This window comes from Xenopus laevis, chromosome 5S (genome assembly GCF_017654675.1).
Source record: "Xenopus laevis strain J_2021 chromosome 5S, Xenopus_laevis_v10.1, whole genome shotgun sequence".
Taxonomy (NCBI): Eukaryota; Metazoa; Chordata; class Amphibia; order Anura; family Pipidae; genus Xenopus; species Xenopus laevis.
In genome coordinates this window covers 74556981-74577247 of record NC_054380.1, presented here as the reverse complement: position 1 = coordinate 74577247, position 20267 = coordinate 74556981, and the positions used below count along the sequence as shown (strand labels likewise).

The following is a 20267-nucleotide window of genomic DNA, read 5'->3' as shown; positions in this document are numbered from 1 at the left end:
TACAGGCTAAGGTCAGCTGGCTGTTGATACAAAGTAACAGTAGTCACTCAGCCAGCACAGCAAAGTAGTCAGAAAGATCAGCAGAAGAGCAGGGGGCTAGGCTTAGGGAACTGTCAGAAACCATTAAAAATCAAAGTCTGCATATTTTTTAATTGATGTATATTGCAAATTTCCTTGAAATTATTTTTACTTTTCAAAAAGCTTAAGTTGTGTTTTTGTGGAGTTCCCCTTTAAGTTGAGCATAGAAATCATGAAAATATGTTGCATTATACATAACACAATAATAGGTGATAGTACTGACAGGTATAGTGCTATATGTTACACCTTATTATTTGAATGTGGCACCCTGAGGCAGGGTCGGACTGGGGGGGACGGGGCCCACCAGGGCCCCCCTCCGGCCCCCGCTCCCCTATTGTGATGCGTGAGCTACTCGGCGCACATGCGCATACAGCGCCAAAATTTTTTTATTTTTTTAACCTCAATATCGGGAGAGGGGGTGTGGCCCAGCCTGAGGGCAGCTAGTGACAAACCTTACTTAGTATCCAAAACACTGTTATTTGACTTTCCAATACAGGTATGGAATCTATTATCCAGAATAATTGTGACCTAGTGTATTTTGGATATCCACACTTTGTCTACTAAAAAAAATAATTTAATCATTAATTAAACCCAATAGGATTTTTTTTACCTCCAATATGGATTACTTATATATAGAATAAGGCTAAAAATGCTGTATTTTGTATACTAAATATAAACATGAACTTACTGCACCACAAGCCTAATCAAATAAATAATTTATGCTTTCAAAGTTGGCTACAGGGGGTCACCTTCTTGTAACTTTGTTAAACATCTTTGCAAGACTAAGACTTTGCACATGCTCAGTGTGGTCTGGGCTGCTTAGAGATCATCATAAACAAAGCTGCCTGAGTTCTGGATGGCTGGGAAGTAAGATGGGGGCTCCCCCTGCTGTTCATAAGTATGATTGTTTCCCTGCTCAGCAGTTAGGGACCATCTGACAATTCCTATCCACAGCAGTTAATGAAGGGAGAATTTCACTGCATACAGTCAGGTTTCTTATAAAGTATAGTAAGTATAGTAAAGTATATTTTTTTCAAAAAAGAAAGTAAAAATGGGATTTTATTTTTTTGCCTTTACATGCCCTTTAAAGTATTGTAATTTTTTTTTAGAAAAATCCTATTTTACCCTAAATTAATTTAATTTCTAACCACACTCTATATTTGCTGTGAATTCTGATATAGTTTGACCACCCATTGCATGCACATGTAACATTAATGGTCTGCAATGACTCAAGTACTGCACTATTATGTTCTGTTTGGCAGCATGTGGTTCTATTTATGAATGCCTATTAGTACTCTACACTGTGCATAAACTCTGCTATTACTAGTGGTATAAGATGCCTGGAGCCTATTTGTGTTGGTACAGAGGATGTTGCACTATAGTAAGGAAACCCTACCTGTATCTCATCCTATTCTTATCACAAGCATGGTCAGCAACTTCAGGTAAGATGGAAGATGGATCAGGCTCATGGTGTGATTATTATGAGTTCTATGGACCTGAAACATACATTATAAATGTTTTAGGTTCAAAAGCACCAGTACTTCCATCATTCATTTATACTTAATTTGTTTATTCAAACTAATAAGTGGAAACGGGCAGTTTTGGGTTCTAATCCATTTACTAAAGTGCACCACTAGGGAAAACATGCTTTATGACATGACTCTTGAAGGACAAGGAAACTCCAATTCACTGGAGATGGTCCAAATGTTAGACAACCTCAGGACATTACACTTGCCCTGGTAGAACAGAACCCCATTGCATCACATATGCCAAATTGGCATATATATATATATATATATATATATATATATATATATATATATATATATATATATATATATATATATATATATATATATATAGATAGATAGATATATAGATATCTTCCAAGGCTACTGCACACACTTATAGTTCAACCACATACCCTGGTGTTCCCAGAAGTTCCACAATATAAATATGTAAATGCTGGTGCACACAGGCATTTTTTCTTCCAGATATATCTTTATTCAATCGAAGTTTCAATCCATACCTGGGACCTTTATCAAGATAAAACAACTTAAGACTTATTAAACATTTAAACACTCACCCCCTGTGAACCACACCCACAGTTTAAGAATTGCAAATTACACAATAGTGAAAAAAAAATTAAATAATAATATATATATATATATATATATATATATATATATATATATATATATATATATATATATATATATATAATCAAAATCTGGAATAAAGCATTCCTGGGCCAGCACTTCCCTTTGTAAAACAAGTGTCTTTTTATTATTTCATTTCACACATCACAGTGCTCCAAAGTTTCGGTCCCTCTTGGGACCTTTCTCAAGGAGATATAGAGATATAACTATATATATATATATATATATATATATATATATATATATATATATATATACTGTATATAGTGAAGGCAAAGTAATGTGATTAATTCTGCTCTCTGTGAATTCGTATAAATAGCAAATGAAAAGCTTAAAACTATGTGCAGTATCTTTAAACTGATTATGAGCTTTGCTGTCACTGCCCCAGCAGCCCCTGGATATTTATCATGCAGCCACCAAAGGTTGGTTGTGGCCATTGTATTAGATAATGATTGCATGTGATATTCTAGCAGAGGCTTACATAGATATATCTCTGTATTTAGGATAGTTTTTGTATGGGGGCTATACATTTTTCACTGAAACTATTTAGCTTTTTGCTGCACCTAAAAAGAAATTAAATTTCACGAAAGAAGAACCGCTCCGAGTTTAACACTTCCTGTTTGCTGCTTCAAACGGGTGCTCAGTCCGCAGCGTCCCCACTGCTAGAATTCACATAGACATCCAAAGGAAGGACGGCACTCCAATACTAGGAATAAATATTTATTCCAAACACATACAAGGATCCAACGCCCTACGCGTTTCGGGAATCACTCCCTTAATCATAGGCATGCATCTTGGACCAAACAGACAGATTATATACACGACGTCAATAGTGACCCCTACTGGGCCCAATGTAGTTTTTAAATTTTTTATTTTTAGGGCTAGAACCCAGTCCAGTTAATGGCCCCAGCACCCTAAATATACCTATAGGGTGCTGGGGCCATTAACTGGACTGGGTTCTAGCCCTAAAAATAAAAATATATATCCCTCTCCACCCCTTCTACCTTTAACTTATGTCCTATCTCTTTATACTTTCCTCATTTACCACTTGTTTATTACTTTTTGATTACAATGTTTCTCTACACCCATATGTATTATGCTACAGACATATATCCTGAAACCCACTTTTACCATAAAGGTTTACCTTTTCCTTGCGGATGATAAGTTATCAAGTATTTATTACCAGTTACCCATTCTCCAGAGCAGATAATTAATTTCATATATTTTCACACATTCTTAGAAGGATTGTTAGTTTTTTTAATATGGAAAACGAGGTTTTGACCTTCAGCAGACTGGTTTTAATGGTTAATAAAGCACAAATGTTTTTAACTTGTACTACTACATTGGGCCCAGTAGGGGTCACTATTGACGTTGTGTATATAATCTGTCTGTTTGGTCCAAGATGCATGCCTATGATTAAGGGAGTGATTCCCGAAACGCGTAGGGCGTTGGATCCTTGTATGTGTTTGGAATAAATATTTATTCCTAGTATTGGAGTGCCGTCCTTCCTTTGGATGTCTATGTAAAAAGAAATTAAGCTGTATAATTTTTTCACTGCTTCCAAAATTCCAATAGCAAGTGCTTTTTCATTTATACCATGCCTACATGTACATTTAAGCAGCCAAACTGAGAACACAGGGTAAAAAGGTTTCCCAAGTATTAGAAGAGTTCGTCCTATTCATCTATTATTGTTTTATGTATAACACAACTATTTTAATCACTTCTTCTCTCTACTCAACAGTCCGCTAGTTAGGCAATTAGCTAAGATGTGAGCAACTTTCTAGGCTTTGCCAATTTATGAATTTCTTACAAACCTGACATTACCTTAGCAACAACATAGAGGCTTAGTCCACAAATGCTTCATCCAGAAAACAGGATGATTTTGGTTGATGACTTTGCCCCCCCCCCACGAAAATTTTCTGAGGACGTACATGAATATTCTGTGCTGTATGCTTAGATGCATAAAAATACATGTTGGAACTTGGTGCACATGTGCGACAGAGAAAGCACTGCTTGTTACTGACACAGATACAGGGGGGAAAGATTTTATTCTGAATAAACTGCTGGGCACTCATCTGGTTTCAGCTCCTCTCTTTAGCACTTTGGATCAATACATATCTGAAAAGTGTGGTTGCATCTTGCCAGCTAGAAGTATATTTAATCTAAAAGGCTTGTGCTGTATGCTTATCATTTGGAAGAGCAGAGTTACCAACTATCTTAAGCAATCTGATTTGGACTCCACCTCCCCTTTCCCTTCCTAGGCTACATGCCTTCCACTTCAAGTGTAGGAGGCAGCACCAGTAAATGAGAGCAGTGTCCCAGAGCAAACTGCACTGCAGGTAAAAAAGTACAGTACAGAAATGCAGAACCTCTCCATGTGGCTTCTACTGCTCTGCAGCCTGTGCTGCTCTCCTATCACTGCCAGCTTCCAGCTGACCATACTTCACACTAACGATGTCCATGCCCGAGTGGAGCAAACTAACAAGGACTCAGGCAAATGTGGTAACCCTGAAGACTGCTATGCTGGGGTGGCCAGGAGGTTCACCAAAATCAAGGAGATCCGGAGTACTCATGAGCATGTGCTGCTGTTGGATGCAGGGGATCAGTACCAGGGCACGATCTGGTTCAATTTCTACAAGGGGCGTGAAGCTGCTTATTTTATGAATTACCTCAAGTATGATGCAATGGTAAGATATATATATATATATATATATATATATATATATATATATATATATATATATATATATAGTGATGTGCTAAAGTTTGAATGCAGGAATTTACATATGATTATATATTTAGATTAGAAGTGTTTTTTTTGCTTCAGATGGCCATAATTCAATTTGGAAGACAGCTTTTACATCCAACAATGAAATATGCAATTTATTTGAATTATCATTGTTTATCTATCTGGGAAAACGCTTTGCCATCCAACAATTTATTATTCATCTTATTTTAATTACAGTTGTTTATTGTGTAAACTGTGTCACTGTATGAAAAGGGATCACTGACATCCAACCTAAACTGCAGGAGAAGCTATTTTTGGGTATGGACCCCTAGGTTAAGAATGCCTCATTTAGATTTTGTGGGTAACTATATGTACAGCCTTGCTCTCCCCTATATACGATGTCCTTCATAGGGACATTGTATATAGTAGTGCATTCATTATTCCTGTTCTTATCACAGCAATATAATGCCCTGCTAAAAGCCCAGTCACAATCCACAGCACACACACCTGTGGGCCCCACTTTCCCTGCACCAGTTAGTTCCAGGGCCAATTGATTCACTGTGTCCCCATAATCCCTAGTAGTATCTCTCCCTTACACTAACCCTGCCTGCAATGATTGCAATCATACCTCCCAACTGTCCCTTTTTTGGAGGGACAGTCCCTCTTTTGACAGCTCAACCCGCAGTCCCTCATTTGTACTGGAAAGTCCCTCTTTTCTCTGCACTGAACAGCCAGAAAAAGAAATAAAGTTTCTCACTTAATTGGCTTTTAGCAGAGAGCCCAGAACAGCTAACAGGTGCAAATAAGATACTTTGTAACAATTTTGAGACACAAAAACACAGTTTAGAAAAGGAGAAATATTTTCAAACTTTCATAACCTGCCAAATTTTGTAAAACGAACATGGTAATTAGGGGGTTTGGCCACAGAAAGGGGTGTGGTCAAAAAATTGCTGCGCTACGTGCGGAAAAAAATTTTTGTCCCTCTTTTTACTTCCAAAATGTTGGGAGGTATGATTGCAATCCCTTAGTACAAATCTGACTTGTGTCTCTGTGACCACCATCAGTCATAGACTGAACTCTGAGCTAAATGAAGGCAAACCAGAAGTGTAAACATCTGCAGAAATCATGAAAACTGTCAGCACTAGAAATGGGAACTTGTTCCTCTCAGAATGAGTGCCTGGCTGAAGCAGTGCAGGGAGGAGGGGGGAGGAGAAGGAAGGTGGTTGTCAAGGATTTACAGAAAGAGACCTCAGCGTGTCAGGGAAGATATAGAAAGACAGAGAGTATTTGGGAGCCGGTTGACGCATGGAGTGAGGGGATGGAGAAATGTAAATTCATTTCTGGGTGCCTCTAGTGCATATCTGAACTGATTCAATGTGGGTACAGGTGCGTGTGTCTGTGTGGTTCCTCTGTAAGACAATACAACTTGACATCTAATGCCCAGAGCAGTGCATCCATGCAGAGCCAAATGCAGTCATATGCACTTATTTTTTTTTTGTATATCTGAACCACTGCAAAAAACTAAATATATATGACTTAATTTGGCTCTGCATGTATGCACTGCTCTGTGCATTACATGTCAAGTTAACTCTGCATTTATTTCACATAAATGAATTTTTGTACCGTAAAATACAAAGCAGAATATAGCTTTAAATAGCAACAGGACAGAGTTTGACTGTGTAGAAAATAAAAACAACTTTCTGTCTACTTAAGAGCCATTCATTGGGAGAAGAACATTTGTTAGATTTTGTAAATATTTATATCAGGCTGTCAGGAGCTCTTGAGAGCTGTAATTTAACAATAGCTGGTGAAAGGCTAGACATTTGTGATTTATACAATTTCCCCTTTAATCGAGATCCCTAGCTTTCTACATTGCCAGGTGCCCCCTTCTGCAAGTCATTTCTGTCACATGACTCATTGAAACTTGTGTATTATAATAAATAAAGTACCCCCAGTTGTAAAATATGAGGCTATTAGAAGTTACCTCAGAGTTCCATGACCTGTATAAAACACTCGGACTTCGGCCTCGTGTTTTTATATGGTCAAGAAACTCCTCAGTAACTTATAATATCCTTATATTTTACAAGAGGGGGTACTTTATTCACTATATATGTAATGCTATTTTAGGCTAAACAGAAACAGCTCAGTAGAGCGCTTGACTCTAACACACGTGGCAGGGCCTACGTTATGTGGAAAGTAGGAAAGGAAAGGTGTAGTTGACTACAACTCACATAGGCATATAGCAGTGACAGTCACCCATTGATATCATCAGATGCAATTAGGGATGCACCAAATCCAGGATTTGGTTCGGGATTCGGCCAGGATTCGGCCTTTTTCAGCAAGATTCGGATTCGGCCGAATCCTTCTCCCCAGCAGAACCGAATCCAAATCCTAATTTGCATATGTAAATTAGGGGCGGGGAGGGAAATCACGTGACTTTTTGTCACAAAACAAGGAAGTAAAAAATGTTTTCCCCTTGCCACCCCTAATTTGCATTTGCAAATTAGGGTTCAGATTCGGTTCGGTATTCGGTCGAATATTTCGCAAAGGATTCAGGGGTTCGGCCGAATCCAAAAAAGTGGGTTTTAAAACAGCTAGAAGGAGGCGTGTATGACAGTTGATTACTTATCAGCCCTAAACATCTGAAGGAATTACTAATCAGCCAGGAAAAATAATGAATGTTTAACAAACCTTTCAGAACTTACTACTACCCAGCCCTGCTGCAGTATAGCTTATAGGTGGATTTTTAAGGGAAAATAGGCTAAATGTATATATATCCGTGAGAGTGTAGATAAGAGCATTGCCTGTAGCACTCTGATCTCCCAACTACAAAATAATTCTCAAAATATAAAATTATTCTCCATTTATCAGACCAGTACACATCAATAATTAACTGTTTAGCACATACTGTAAAAGACCAACCATACATTTAAACACCAAGATAAGTAAAATTCTGCATCAGTCTATGTACAAAGTAATGATCTGTAGCAAGTGGACTATAATTAAGCAGCTGAAGCACTTGCTCAACATACCGCATATAATCCATATAAATAACCAGAAAATTGGAGCATGACTGGAATAAAAAACTACAAATTCCCAATATATGTAAGCAGTAGCTGGACTGGGGAATAAAGAAGCCTGTTAATATGCTGAAAATTCCTTTTTCAAATGGAACACATTTAGAAAAGCAGCCAGGCATAGCAAATTACGTTTTTTGTGGTCCACATCAAGTGTCTTTTGTTGTGTGCATTGTAAGGAGGAGCAGCAAAACTTTTCACTATTTTGAAATTTCAATTTCCTAAATTGGATTGTTTATTCTTAAGGAAGCCAATTAATGAATGCAATATTCTAGAAAGTGACTTAATACTCCATTATACACTAATAAAGGAGATCACCGATACTCCATATTCACCAGTAGCTCTCTCCACATGGGGAGAGAGGAATCAGATAGGTAGAATTGGTATATTTTTATAGGTTACCTTTCTCAGGAAATGGTAAGAAGGTGTTGACCTTATCATTCATCATCATTTATTTATTAATTTAGTGCAAGCTAGTTACACAGCCATTTACATTGATTTATAATGAACAAGGGTCTTAAAATAATGTAACAAACAAAGGTTACAGCAGATCAGAGGGTCCTACTTGCAAGCCCTTACAATAGAAAGGGTGAGTACATTTTAAAGGGTAAAAGTTACATTAATTTAAAATTAACAGGGGTCTTAAAATAATATAACAAACATAGGTTACAGCAGTGCTGTCCAAGTTATGTGGTACAGAGGGCCTGAATTTTTCTGACCTACATGGTTGAGGGACGATAATGGAAGCCAGTGCTGACCACTCCCCATTATAAATCACACCCATTTAGACCACACCCATGTTATCTCAATAACTTTTAATACCATGTCCACATTAATGGTGGTAACACACCAAAAAAACAAATGGTTGGTGCTCACATCACTCATATGTGAAAAATGTAAGTCATACTCTTAAATATACCATAAACATATGCTGTCTCCTCCGCTGTGGATAACATAGCACCCCCCCCCAGCACATAATTAAACACCTTTGGGAACCCTAACAAAAATTTCCAAATGCTAACAAACCCCCAGAACTACTAGGCTCACTTGCCACAGGGCTGATGACATAGATCAGTGATCCCCAACCCATGGCTTACGAGCAACATGTTGCTCACCAACCCCCTTCGATGTTGCTTGCAAGTGCTTATTTTTTGAGTTCCAGGCTTGGAGGAGAGTTTTGGTTGCATAAAACCCAGGAGTACTGCCAAACACAGCCTCATGTAGGCTCTGTCCACACCAATCCACATAGGGGCTATCAAATAGCCAATGAGAGCCCTTATTTGGCATCCCCGGGAACTTTTGTCATACTTATATTGCTCCCCAACTCATTTTGCATTTGAATGAGGCTCACAAATAAAAAATGTTGGGGACCCCTGACAGATGAATGAGTCTAGCAGCATATAGAACAGATTGGATACAGAAGAATGGACTTTTTAGGACTCCCTCCCCATAGCTGTGAGTGTGGGTATTGTGATGATGTAGGGTCACATATTGTTTTCTATTACTCTTCAGCTATTCAATCAGGGGGGGTGGTAGGGTTAGAGAAGCAAAATTGTTCAGTGCGTGCTATTTCCTGGACTGCTATCCCCTGGAGTGTTTGTGTCCTCTTTCTTCTCTATTATTCAGAGGTTAAGTATTTGTACTGATGTTTTAAGTTAATCCTGAAGAATTCTACAGAGAAAAATAATCTTGCGTGGGCAATGTTGAGCCTTGGATGCCGAGCAGTGCATATTATTATTGGTCCTCGTTCAATTGGCAAGGATAATAGAAAATAACTATATCCCAAAGAAAACAGTTTCAGTTGTTGCATGTGGGAGTTGCCGTTTTGGATTTTACGTCATCCAGTTGTATGTCATCATCCAGTACAATTGCTAGGAATTGTATTCCCAAATGTAGAATTGCTTAGCATTACACTGTTCTGAAATTTTTCTCCATAGTCACTGTTCTCACTATAAATCACTGGGTCTCACAAGAAAACTATGTTTAGGACCCAGTTACCTATTTGAAAACCCAGTTACCTACAGAAACTGCTCAATGCCTTGCATCAACCAAACTCCCACTGGTCTCCACTTGGTCTGCCTTTTCTGTTGTTAAATCCCTTATAAAATAACACATTTTTCCTACTTACTAAACCATACTACTACTGTAGCAAATTCATCAGCATGTTATACACAGGACAGTCAGAGGTCACAGGTATTATTACCTCAGTTACTGCTAGGCTTCTGATAACCAAGGGTTCATATAGACACTAGTATACAAACCCCTAATGAGCTACCTCACAACAACCACATTTCCAATTTTTCCCTGATAAACATAATAGATAATAGATAGATAATAAATACCAAAGATTTGAGTTAAAAAAATGACAAAAAACATGTTCAGCGCAAGTCCTATTCAGCACTAGTAACAAAACATACTTTATTGAAGGTTTTGAACATGATTACCTTGTCCATCTTATGCTGTATAATTGATTGTTTATGAAAATCATTTACTTGGTTGGATTCTATTTATACTCAAAAATTCCAATGGCAATGAGCTCAAGTGAACTAATTAGATGCAGCCCCCTAAAGTTGGATAGAATAATCCAGTTTTTTGCTGCATCACATGGGATTTTATCGAAAGCGACGTTATATATATATATATATATATATATATATATATATATATATATATATATATATATATATATATATATATATATACACAAACAGGTGGTCTAAAATAATGGCATATATTACTAAGCATGTATGGCTCAAAATAGAATATGCACCTTTATAAATACACCAACTAGGTTTTTTTTATATGTTTTGATGGATGATTTCAGGGATCATGATGCAAAGCTTAAAATTTCACAAAAGAAGAAAAACACTGCTTTTTTCTATTAATTGTACACCACTTTGGACATGTACATTATTTCTTTGATGTATATCCGTTTCAAAGCTTTATAAATGAGCGCCTTATATTTCTGATGTGGTATGTAGATCATCAGGTTAATTTACATGAGTTTAATATGGGCATGGGTTAACAAATTTACTAATTACTTGCTTATGAATCACTTGGAAATATCTTGCTTTGCGGGAGGACTGTAAATGAGTCTTCATGTGCCTAATTTTATGTAAGTTAGACCTATTCTGAGCTCCATTTACACTTTGATGTTTAGCTTAATTCTGTACAACCTGTCTGGCAAAGATACAAAGTAGTACTATGTACTTCATTAACCAAGGATGACTTGATAGTATATACTGGCTGGACATTTATAAATGTGCACAAGTGATTCCAAAAAATCACTGATATTATCTTCCATTATGTACCATTCCTACCCCACCCTGGAAAAACTACTAGGAAACCCAATGTCAAGCAGGTACTGCAAAATGTTCATTAAACTGGTCTCCTTGCAGAAGTGAAGCCTGTTTTGTTGGACATTAATGCATCATGTCATATTGATATTTTTAAAGCTTTTCTTTAATTCCTTTATTCTTATTCTGGTTTTTCTACTTCTACATCCCCCTATGGGCCATTTTGCATATTGGGAGGCCTAACTGCAACACCTTGCTTGTGCGTGTTCAGTCCAAGTTCAGTACCAATTCATCCTTTTAGATCTGAGTTCATATTAAAAATGACGATGATGAGGGGCTGCTAGGATTACTATGCATTCCTTATGTCATGAAGTCTATAAGTATCAGCCTTGCAGGAAAAAAATGTTTAAACCCCACTGTGGGTAGTTAATTTTATCTCTAAGTAATGGGTGATATATATGACAGAAGCAATGAAAAGAATTCTACATTGGGGGGTGGGGGGAATTATTACTTTTGTAAATTTTAATGAGCAGTACTGGTAGCTTTTAGATTTACTTTTCCAGCACAGGAAATAATTTTCCAAATCCTCTCTCCCCACATGTTATACATATTGAAAGGTAAATTCCAATGAGCTGTACTATGCACTAATCCCCTATAACAAGTGATTGATGCACTGGGCAAATTTGCACCTGGGTAATTACCCATTGCAACCGATTAGTAACAGTTTTTTTCCAGCCAACAGCAGGGTGAACAATGAAAGCTAACATTTAGTTGGTTGCCATGGGTTACTGCCCAGGTGCAAATTTGACCAGTGTTTATTTTTTATTTTTTTATTAATTATTTTTATTTCTTATTTTTTTATAAATGAGCCCCAGTGTGTTCAACTGTTCAGTCCAATACCTTCTAATTAACAATTTTACCAGTTCATTGAAACTTTTTGTCAGGAAAACAGATCAAACTGCTGGAATCTCTTTTGGATTCCTCCAGTTTGATCTTTAATAAATCAGCCCCTGTGTCAAATGCAGTTCTTTCTCAAACTGCACCATGTCTTTTCCAAGCATTCTCTCAAACGTAACAGAAAGGCACTTGCACACCCTTATTAAATGTTGCTTGATGGGGTTGGTGCTCATTGATGGAGGTACGGGTACCTCGCTATGCATACTTGAATGTAGAAGAAACACACTGGCACACAAAGCTTGTAATGGCAGGGCAAATCATTAATAAACATTTTTTATTAATGCAGAAGTGCAACATTTTAGGGCACTGCCCCTTTGTTAAGCATAGTGGATCAATGGTGGATCAATGGTGCAAGGTACATTTATATATGTAACAGTAGTAAATACTGCAGACAATAAGTGAGAATACAAAATCCAGGTTTGCAGATACCGCAACGATAAGTCCAAATTGTAGTCCACTGAATATAAGAATCCATGCTTATAAGGAAATTCACTTACAAAATGATACAATGTTAGAAAAAACCTTGAAAAACACATGATTATTAACTTTTGGTTACACAAGTGACAAATAATAAAGATTACTCTTACCCTACATGACAAGGGAGCTTGCATATCTGTCCCTGTTGCAGTCAGAGGCTGTATTCTTATCTGTAAAGGAAGGGAATGCTCATTAATAAGTAAAACAGATAATGTATGAAAAACAACAGGACATATCAAACTCCTCGTTGATGCCCATAGTATATGTAAATTGTAACCCCGTTTGGGGTTTATGTAATAAAAGGCATTTAGTGTGCCCAGGAGCAGTATCCCATAGCAACAGCATAGGGTTGAGACACTCGCCTCAGGCGGCAGCGACCCCCTGGTTGCCAGGGGCGGCAAAAATGCAGCTCCTGGTAACTAAGAGCCGAATTTCCATTTTTCAACCTGGAAATTCATCTCTTCTAGTGCAGAGGGTGCAATTCTGCACTAGCCTGGCGGCAAAATGAAGGCCGCCTCAGGCGGCAAAATGGATCATCACTGGCTGTGCAAAATAAAAATGTTTCTAATATATTTAGCTAGGCAAAAATGTAATGTATAAAGACTGGAGTGACTGGATGTCTAACATAATAGCCAGAACACTACTTCCTGCTTTTGAGGTTTCTTGGTTTCCACTGACTGGTTACCCTGGTTACCAAGCAGTAACCAATCAGTGGCTTGAGGGGGGGCCACATGGGTCATATCTGTTGCTTTTGAATCTGAGCTGCATGCTGAGGATCAATTGCAAATTCACAGTTATGTCCCATGTGGCCCCCTTCAAATTGCTGACTAACTCAGAGTTAGAGAGCTGAAAAGCAGGACGTTGGATTCTGGCTATTATATTATATTAGACACCCAGTCACTCCAGCTTTTATACATTACATTATTGGCTAACTAATTATATTAAAAACATTTTTTATTTTGCACAGCCTTTCTATTTACCCAGTTTTTATTTTTATACTGAGCTGTTGCTTTAAATGGGAGAGGGGTGAGAGGGTGGGTGTGATCATTCTTAAAATCATTGCTGCTAGAGAAGCACACAAACAAGCAGCTGAGTAGCATACAGATTTCTAAACCATTTGATTTGATTCCATTAAATTGGAATTAAATAAAACTGACTGAAAGTACTAGTTTAAAGCTTTGTCTTCCTGTTTGTTATTGCTGTTACAGGCAATTTGCTTGATGTGCTATGACACTTGCAGCAACATGTTCTTGATTTGCACAGAAAAATCCCCTTTTTATCTGCCAAAAGTTATGGGTTTAAGTAATGAAAGGGGATGTCCATCTAAAGGTCCCGATAGACGCAAAGAATTTTCTTGCCGAACGACTGATTTTAGTGAAGTCCGACCAATCTTTCGAAATTTTAGTGCGGTTAGTGGGATTCAAACGACCGTACATCTTACGATTTTTCGGCCGACATCTGTCAAAAAAAAATGATCGGCCAGGTTAAAAAATCTTTATCGGTCCCAGTGCAATCTATCTATTTTTGCAGGGACAAGCAGGCAGCTCCCCTTTGTTTTCCTGGCAATATTGCCTGAAATGCTCTTTTTAGTTGATGGACAATTCGTACGATTGTACGATTGTTTCAAGATAATCATGGTCTCACGATGATGATCGGATCTTTTAAAAATCTTTACACCTATGGCCATCTTAAGAATGAAAAACAATATTGTTTTACATAAGAAAAGAAATATAATGCTTAGCAACTTCCTAATACATGATGAATACGCAACTAAATTATTTTCGTTTTATATGATTAAATTAAGTTGTTTGTAAATGTCCAGTTCAGTTTAATCCCAGCCTTACTTTCTTTCTCATAATCATCTGTTATGGTACCTATAGATTAGAGGAAAGCTGATTTAAAATAAGGATTACGTTCTCAGCTAGGCAATTATAGTCTTGTAAGTCTGACGTTGGTGGTGGGCATGTTATTTGATGGGTTGTTAAGAGATCCCATTTAAGATTAGGGTCTGAAGGATGGCATTATAATTATAATCAGGATAACTTTATGAAGGATAGGTCATGTCAGACAAGTTTAATTCCTTTTTATGATAAGGTCAATAGAACATTGGAATGTGTACAGAGGTTTGTTGCACAGAGGGTTCTGTTTGGGCTCACTATTATTCAGTTTCTCATTAATGACTTGTGGGTGTAAATTGAAAGTAGTGAATCAACATTTGCAGATGGCTCACAAAACTATACATCCCAATTAATGCCAGATGGAGGATCTTGGCAAACTGGCAATATAGGCGACTTATTGGAGCATAGTATTGGTCTCCAGTATTTAAAAGGAATACTATTGAATTAGAGAGACTCCAAAGAAGGGCAGCTTACCTGGTAACAGGTATGGAAAATCTCAGTTATGAAGAAAGACAGACCAAGTTGGGAATATTTAGGCAGGAGAAGAGGCACCTAAGGGGAGATATGATAACTATATACACATATACAGTATAAGGGGTATAGAATAAACGCTATGATGCTTTATTCACCAATAGGACCTTTCATCAGAAACATGGCATCCCCCGAGATGAAGAAAGTAGGTTTAGTTTTAAAACAATCATATATTTTTTTACAGAGACAACTGTGAAGTTGTGGAATTTTCTTTCTGAAGTGGCTGTACTGGCAGATACATTAGATAGCTTCAAGAAAGGGTCAGATGTCTTTGTAGAAATTTAAGAAATACAGTGTTACTCATATGGATGTGAGTATTTTTACTATGTATGTCACTATGTAATTTCTACTGAAAGTAGTTTCTTTTTGTCTATTCTCACATCTGGAATTCACAAACCTAATATGGGGAGTAAAAAGTGTGCAAAGCATTGTGGGAATTGGAAGGAGCAGAGTTATGTACATGTTTTTGTAGACTGGCAAACTGAGAATGGCAAAGGACAAATAGAAACAGTTATCAGTTGCAATTCCAATTTACATGTCTGGACATACTGAAAAATAAAGGCCTCTATATTGCTGAGGTGTAAAACAAGTGGATTATTAATGAACACATAGGGGCACAATGTGAACAATGTTTATCACAGTTGTCCAATTCAACTAACAGATTTTTGTTTTTCCTAAAATCAGCCATTTTGGGGGTTTCTCTTTGCTTCCAATATTCTTATGCTTTACACCAACCTGCAGTCAGAAATTACAGGGCCCAGGGACATTTCATGGCTAGATTGTTCTGTTGGTCAACACTCTGTCTCCTGGGATTTATATTTTTAGCATATTATATCCATATACGATTAATATAGTGTAAGCAATAAAACTACAGGTAATTATTTTAGTTTGTAAAGCAAACAATTTACAAATTGCTGCATTTGTTGCATATTTTGGATACATGGGTTCTTCCACATTTAGAGGAATTCAACCTTATCATGCACAGCTGTAGTACTTATCTAAATAATGACTCTGTATGCTCTGCATGTACGCTGCAATGCTATAAAACAGAGCACATAATGTAATGGAGATTGGTTTATTTTGTACATATATATGTTGCTATAAGGCAAAGGCTTAGCCTTTTTTATGTTCATTTTAATGTTCATATTTATATTTTGTGTTCTAGCTGAGTAAACAGAAAGTGAATATAAACTAGATGCAATGCTATGACACAGATGCACAGAAGCCAGTGCTTAGAGCTAACTGGGGAATGTTATTTTGAATCATATTTGGTTTTTGTTTTAGGGCCTCATTTTTATGGTTCAGCAGACTACTAATAATATCTTCCCAGGTTGAAAATAAAGTGGCCAGAATATACTTTAGTTTGGATGGCATTTTTGCTGAGTACAATAACAAGTGGTTGAAAAGATAAGAGTGCTCTGGTATAAAAACTGTAATTCTGACAGAAGGCAGCTCTGTTTATATCAAGGTTATACAGGAGCGGGAAAGAGTCTGTAGCAAACAGTGTTAACTATAATTTACCGGGCCCCACAACAAGCTACTTTAATAACCCTCAGTTTTCTAAAGCTTTTTGACATTGTTCATCATTTGGGAATTCCATTAGGCTGACACATCAGCATTCACTGGCTCGCTCCTATCCTTCATACTAATATTATGATTTGTTATTCAAAAACAACCAATGTGTGACATGATATAAACATTATAGTTTCTCTACTGCTTAGCTACTCTCCAAGTCCTAGCTATTCTGAAGCCATGTTCCATTATCTTGTACTGATGAGTTCTAACAAGATAGAAACAAGCTGTCTGCAAGTTTGGATATATGGCTCAGAACTATTAGACTGTATCTGTGCTAAAAAACCAGTGGATCTGGATGTATAGTTGGCCACAGGGACATAAAGGAGTGATTTGCATGTCTCTGCCCATAATGTTTTATGGGAGAATTAAAATCTCATTAAGGCAGTGCTATGTGTATAGCATGAGGCATGTAAATACCTTTTGTTTTCAGAAGGCTTTATATTGCATGCCTTGACTTGTGAAGGGCTTTTTGGCTCCTTTTAGCCATTCTCACTTTAAAGGAACAGTAACACTGGTAAATCTGATATGTTTGCTTCAGAAACTCTACTATAGTTCATATAAACAAGCTGCTGTGGAGCATTGGCGGAAATTGAAAAACGGCTATATGACACAGGTTAACAAATGGATAACAGATAACACCATGAGACAGTCAGAGCTTATCTGCTATCTGCTGTGTAACTTGAGCTTTTTCTTCTTTGAATGGCTGCCCCCATTGCTACACAGCAGCTTATTTATATAAACAATAGAAGTGTTTCTTAAGCAAACACATCAGTTTTACTAGTGCAGGGCATTATATTTTCATTACTTTAAACCACTTTTATTTTTTGACGTTACTGTTCCTTTAACCAGGTTGGTTGCTCTGCTTTGATATAAACTAGGTTGGTTTGAGACGTTGGTTTGATATAAACTAGGTTGGTTTGAGAATAAAGTACATGTTACCTATCACTATGAATCCTTATTAGCTTTTGTTGCCTTTATAGAGGATCTCCAAGTGTATTTTACTTAGGAGCTGGTGTTGCATTTCGTTGATATGCCTGCAGCTAAGGCAGGCTAATCACTATGGGGCACTATGGGGCGTAGTTTCGCCAGCGCTCCGCAAATTCACTAAAATCCGAAGTTGCGCTCAGGGGTAGCGTAAGGTTGCGAAGTTGCGCTAGCGTTGATTCGCTATGTAAAGCGAAGTTACGCTAAGGCTAATTTGCATACGGCGCGAAATTCAAATTTCAATGGAGGAATACGTATCAGCACTACAAATGCCTAGAAAACCTTCAAATCAGCAAATAAAAATTTTATTTTGCCCTACGCATGTGCCCACTGTCTAGGTAAGTTGCCATGAGTCAGGAAATGTAGGGGGGGAAGGAGGGGAGCCCCAAAAATGTTTTCGATCTTTTTCAGCCTATCACCCATCATGTAGAAAACACGCCAGCGTTTTTTGGGACTTAGAAAAAAATTTGACTTTTTTTGAAACAATCCCTATCTACTCTATTGCGCTTCGCCAGGTCTGCGGTGGCGAAGGAAGTCTAGCGTAAAAGGTAGCGTTCAGTACACTGCGCAAGTTAGTGAATTTGCGTAGTTACGTCGCTAGCGAAAATTCGCCTGGCGTAAGGGTGCGAAGTAACACTAGCGAAACTACGCCAGCGTTCGTTAGTGAATTTGCGCAGTAACGAAAATGCCAAACGCTAGCGAATTAACTAAGTATTTCTGCAACTAGCTCCTTGGCACACCTGCAGGATTTTATATAAACTACCTTCGGTTTGGCCGTGTACCATTCCTATTCAGTGAGAATGTCTTGCAAGTGTTATTTTTAATTTTTATTGAAAAACATTTACATTTTAAATTACGATACAGCTATGCTCTATTTCTCTACATCCCTGTACTATCTGTTCTTCATTAGCTTAGATACTGATGAACGCAATTGAGCTTATTTACAAATTTACAGCTCAATAAGCCTACTGAAGGCCTTTATTATTATTTACAAGTTGTGTGCTACAACAGCATTTAAAAGATGTATCTACTAAAATAAATGAGACATTTTGGTTTTAGATATCGTAATAATTAAGGTACGTTTTCTATATACAACATGGGGAGGCACATTTATCCAAGGGTCGAATTTCGAATGCATGTGAGTTTTTTCAACCTCCCTTAAATTCGAATATATCCGAAATTTGGGTCGAAATAAAATCTAATATCTTAAACTCGCACAAATTTTACCAACTCAAAAACTTCGAATGGAATTTGACCAAACTCGATTCAAGTTTTTTCTCAGAAAAAAACTGGAATGTCAGGAATGCTACAAACTACTCCAAATTGGTCACTGCACCTTTGCCATTGACGTATACAGTAATTCTGCAGGTTTTAGGTGGCGAATAATCTAATTCGCATTTTTAAAGGGCCAGAGTATGGTAAATCTCAAAAATCAAGTGGTGTTTCTGGGGCCCAATGCCACCCCCCTCCACTCCATGCTTAAAACTTTAGCGACATCAGCAACAGCTGAGTATGGACACTGTAGGAACGAATGAGCCGTGTGTTCCCTTGAGATAGAACACAGAAAAAAGCCACTGCAGGGGATCATAAGACAAAATGCTTATATAAGAGCCTCAGGATTTTACCCTGATTTCTTAAAGTGAAGATGCTTGATATCCCAGCAGCCCTACCTCTCTTGCATCATTCTCTGTACAAGGTGTGGTGCATTGAACAATCAGATGTGCATCAAGTCTCAGCACAGAAGGGAAGATTTTACTGAATTCATGTTTAGGCTCGCAGTCTATTAAAAGTGAACTCATTAAAAGTTATCTTAGTATATCATTATTATTATTATTATTTTACAGGCTACAAATAACATCCTGGCACACACAGAGCCTGTAAATATGATATTTTTCAAATGGGTTATTCTATTACACAAAAAGTGGCTGAATGGGAAACTGCAGTATCGTCTACTTAAACATTTGTACCCATATTAACACATTGCATGCTACAGTCACACCCATGAGGGATGCAAGACACATGGTTGACCAGTTCAGTCACTTTTATCTCAGACTGGTATGTGTGGCACCCAAATATTAGTGTCTGGAATGAAAAAGAAATGTCAGATCTCAAAATAAAAAAAAACATCTGCTTGACCAATGACACATAGTGATACATGTTTGGGGTTATACAGCAAACGAGCTTAGTCATTCCGTTTCATTTCTTGTAGGCCCAGTGTTCTGACCACTGGGGACCATTTTGTGCACCATTAGATATAAAATGTACCATTTGTCATAGACTGCATAATTGCTGCCTCGTTTTGGATAATATTGCAGAAAGTGCTGAAGTGTGGCCGGAAAGTGCTGAAGCGTGGAAGGTCTTGGTTTGTTTTGTGAGATTATGTGTCTCCTCTGAGGTTTAGGGCCAGGGCTAATTCTATATAATTTTTATTAAATAGATTAGATAGATGATAGATAGATAGATAGATAGATAGATAGATAGATAGATAGATAGATTAGATAGATGAT

General features: G+C 37.4%; 1 protein-coding gene across 1 annotated transcript in view; it reads left to right on the top strand.

Moving 5' to 3' along the window:
• The first annotated feature begins 4554 nt into the window (after positions 1-4554).
• nt5e.S (5'-nucleotidase, ecto (CD73)) overlaps positions 4555-20267 on the top strand; it is a 40799-nt gene continuing 25086 nt past the window's right edge. Inside the window, 1 exon segment of the mRNA NM_001095994.1 lies at positions 4555-4924. Within this exon segment, the coding sequence (NP_001089463.1) occupies positions 4598-4924 (327 nt within the window). The 5' untranslated portion in view covers positions 4555-4597.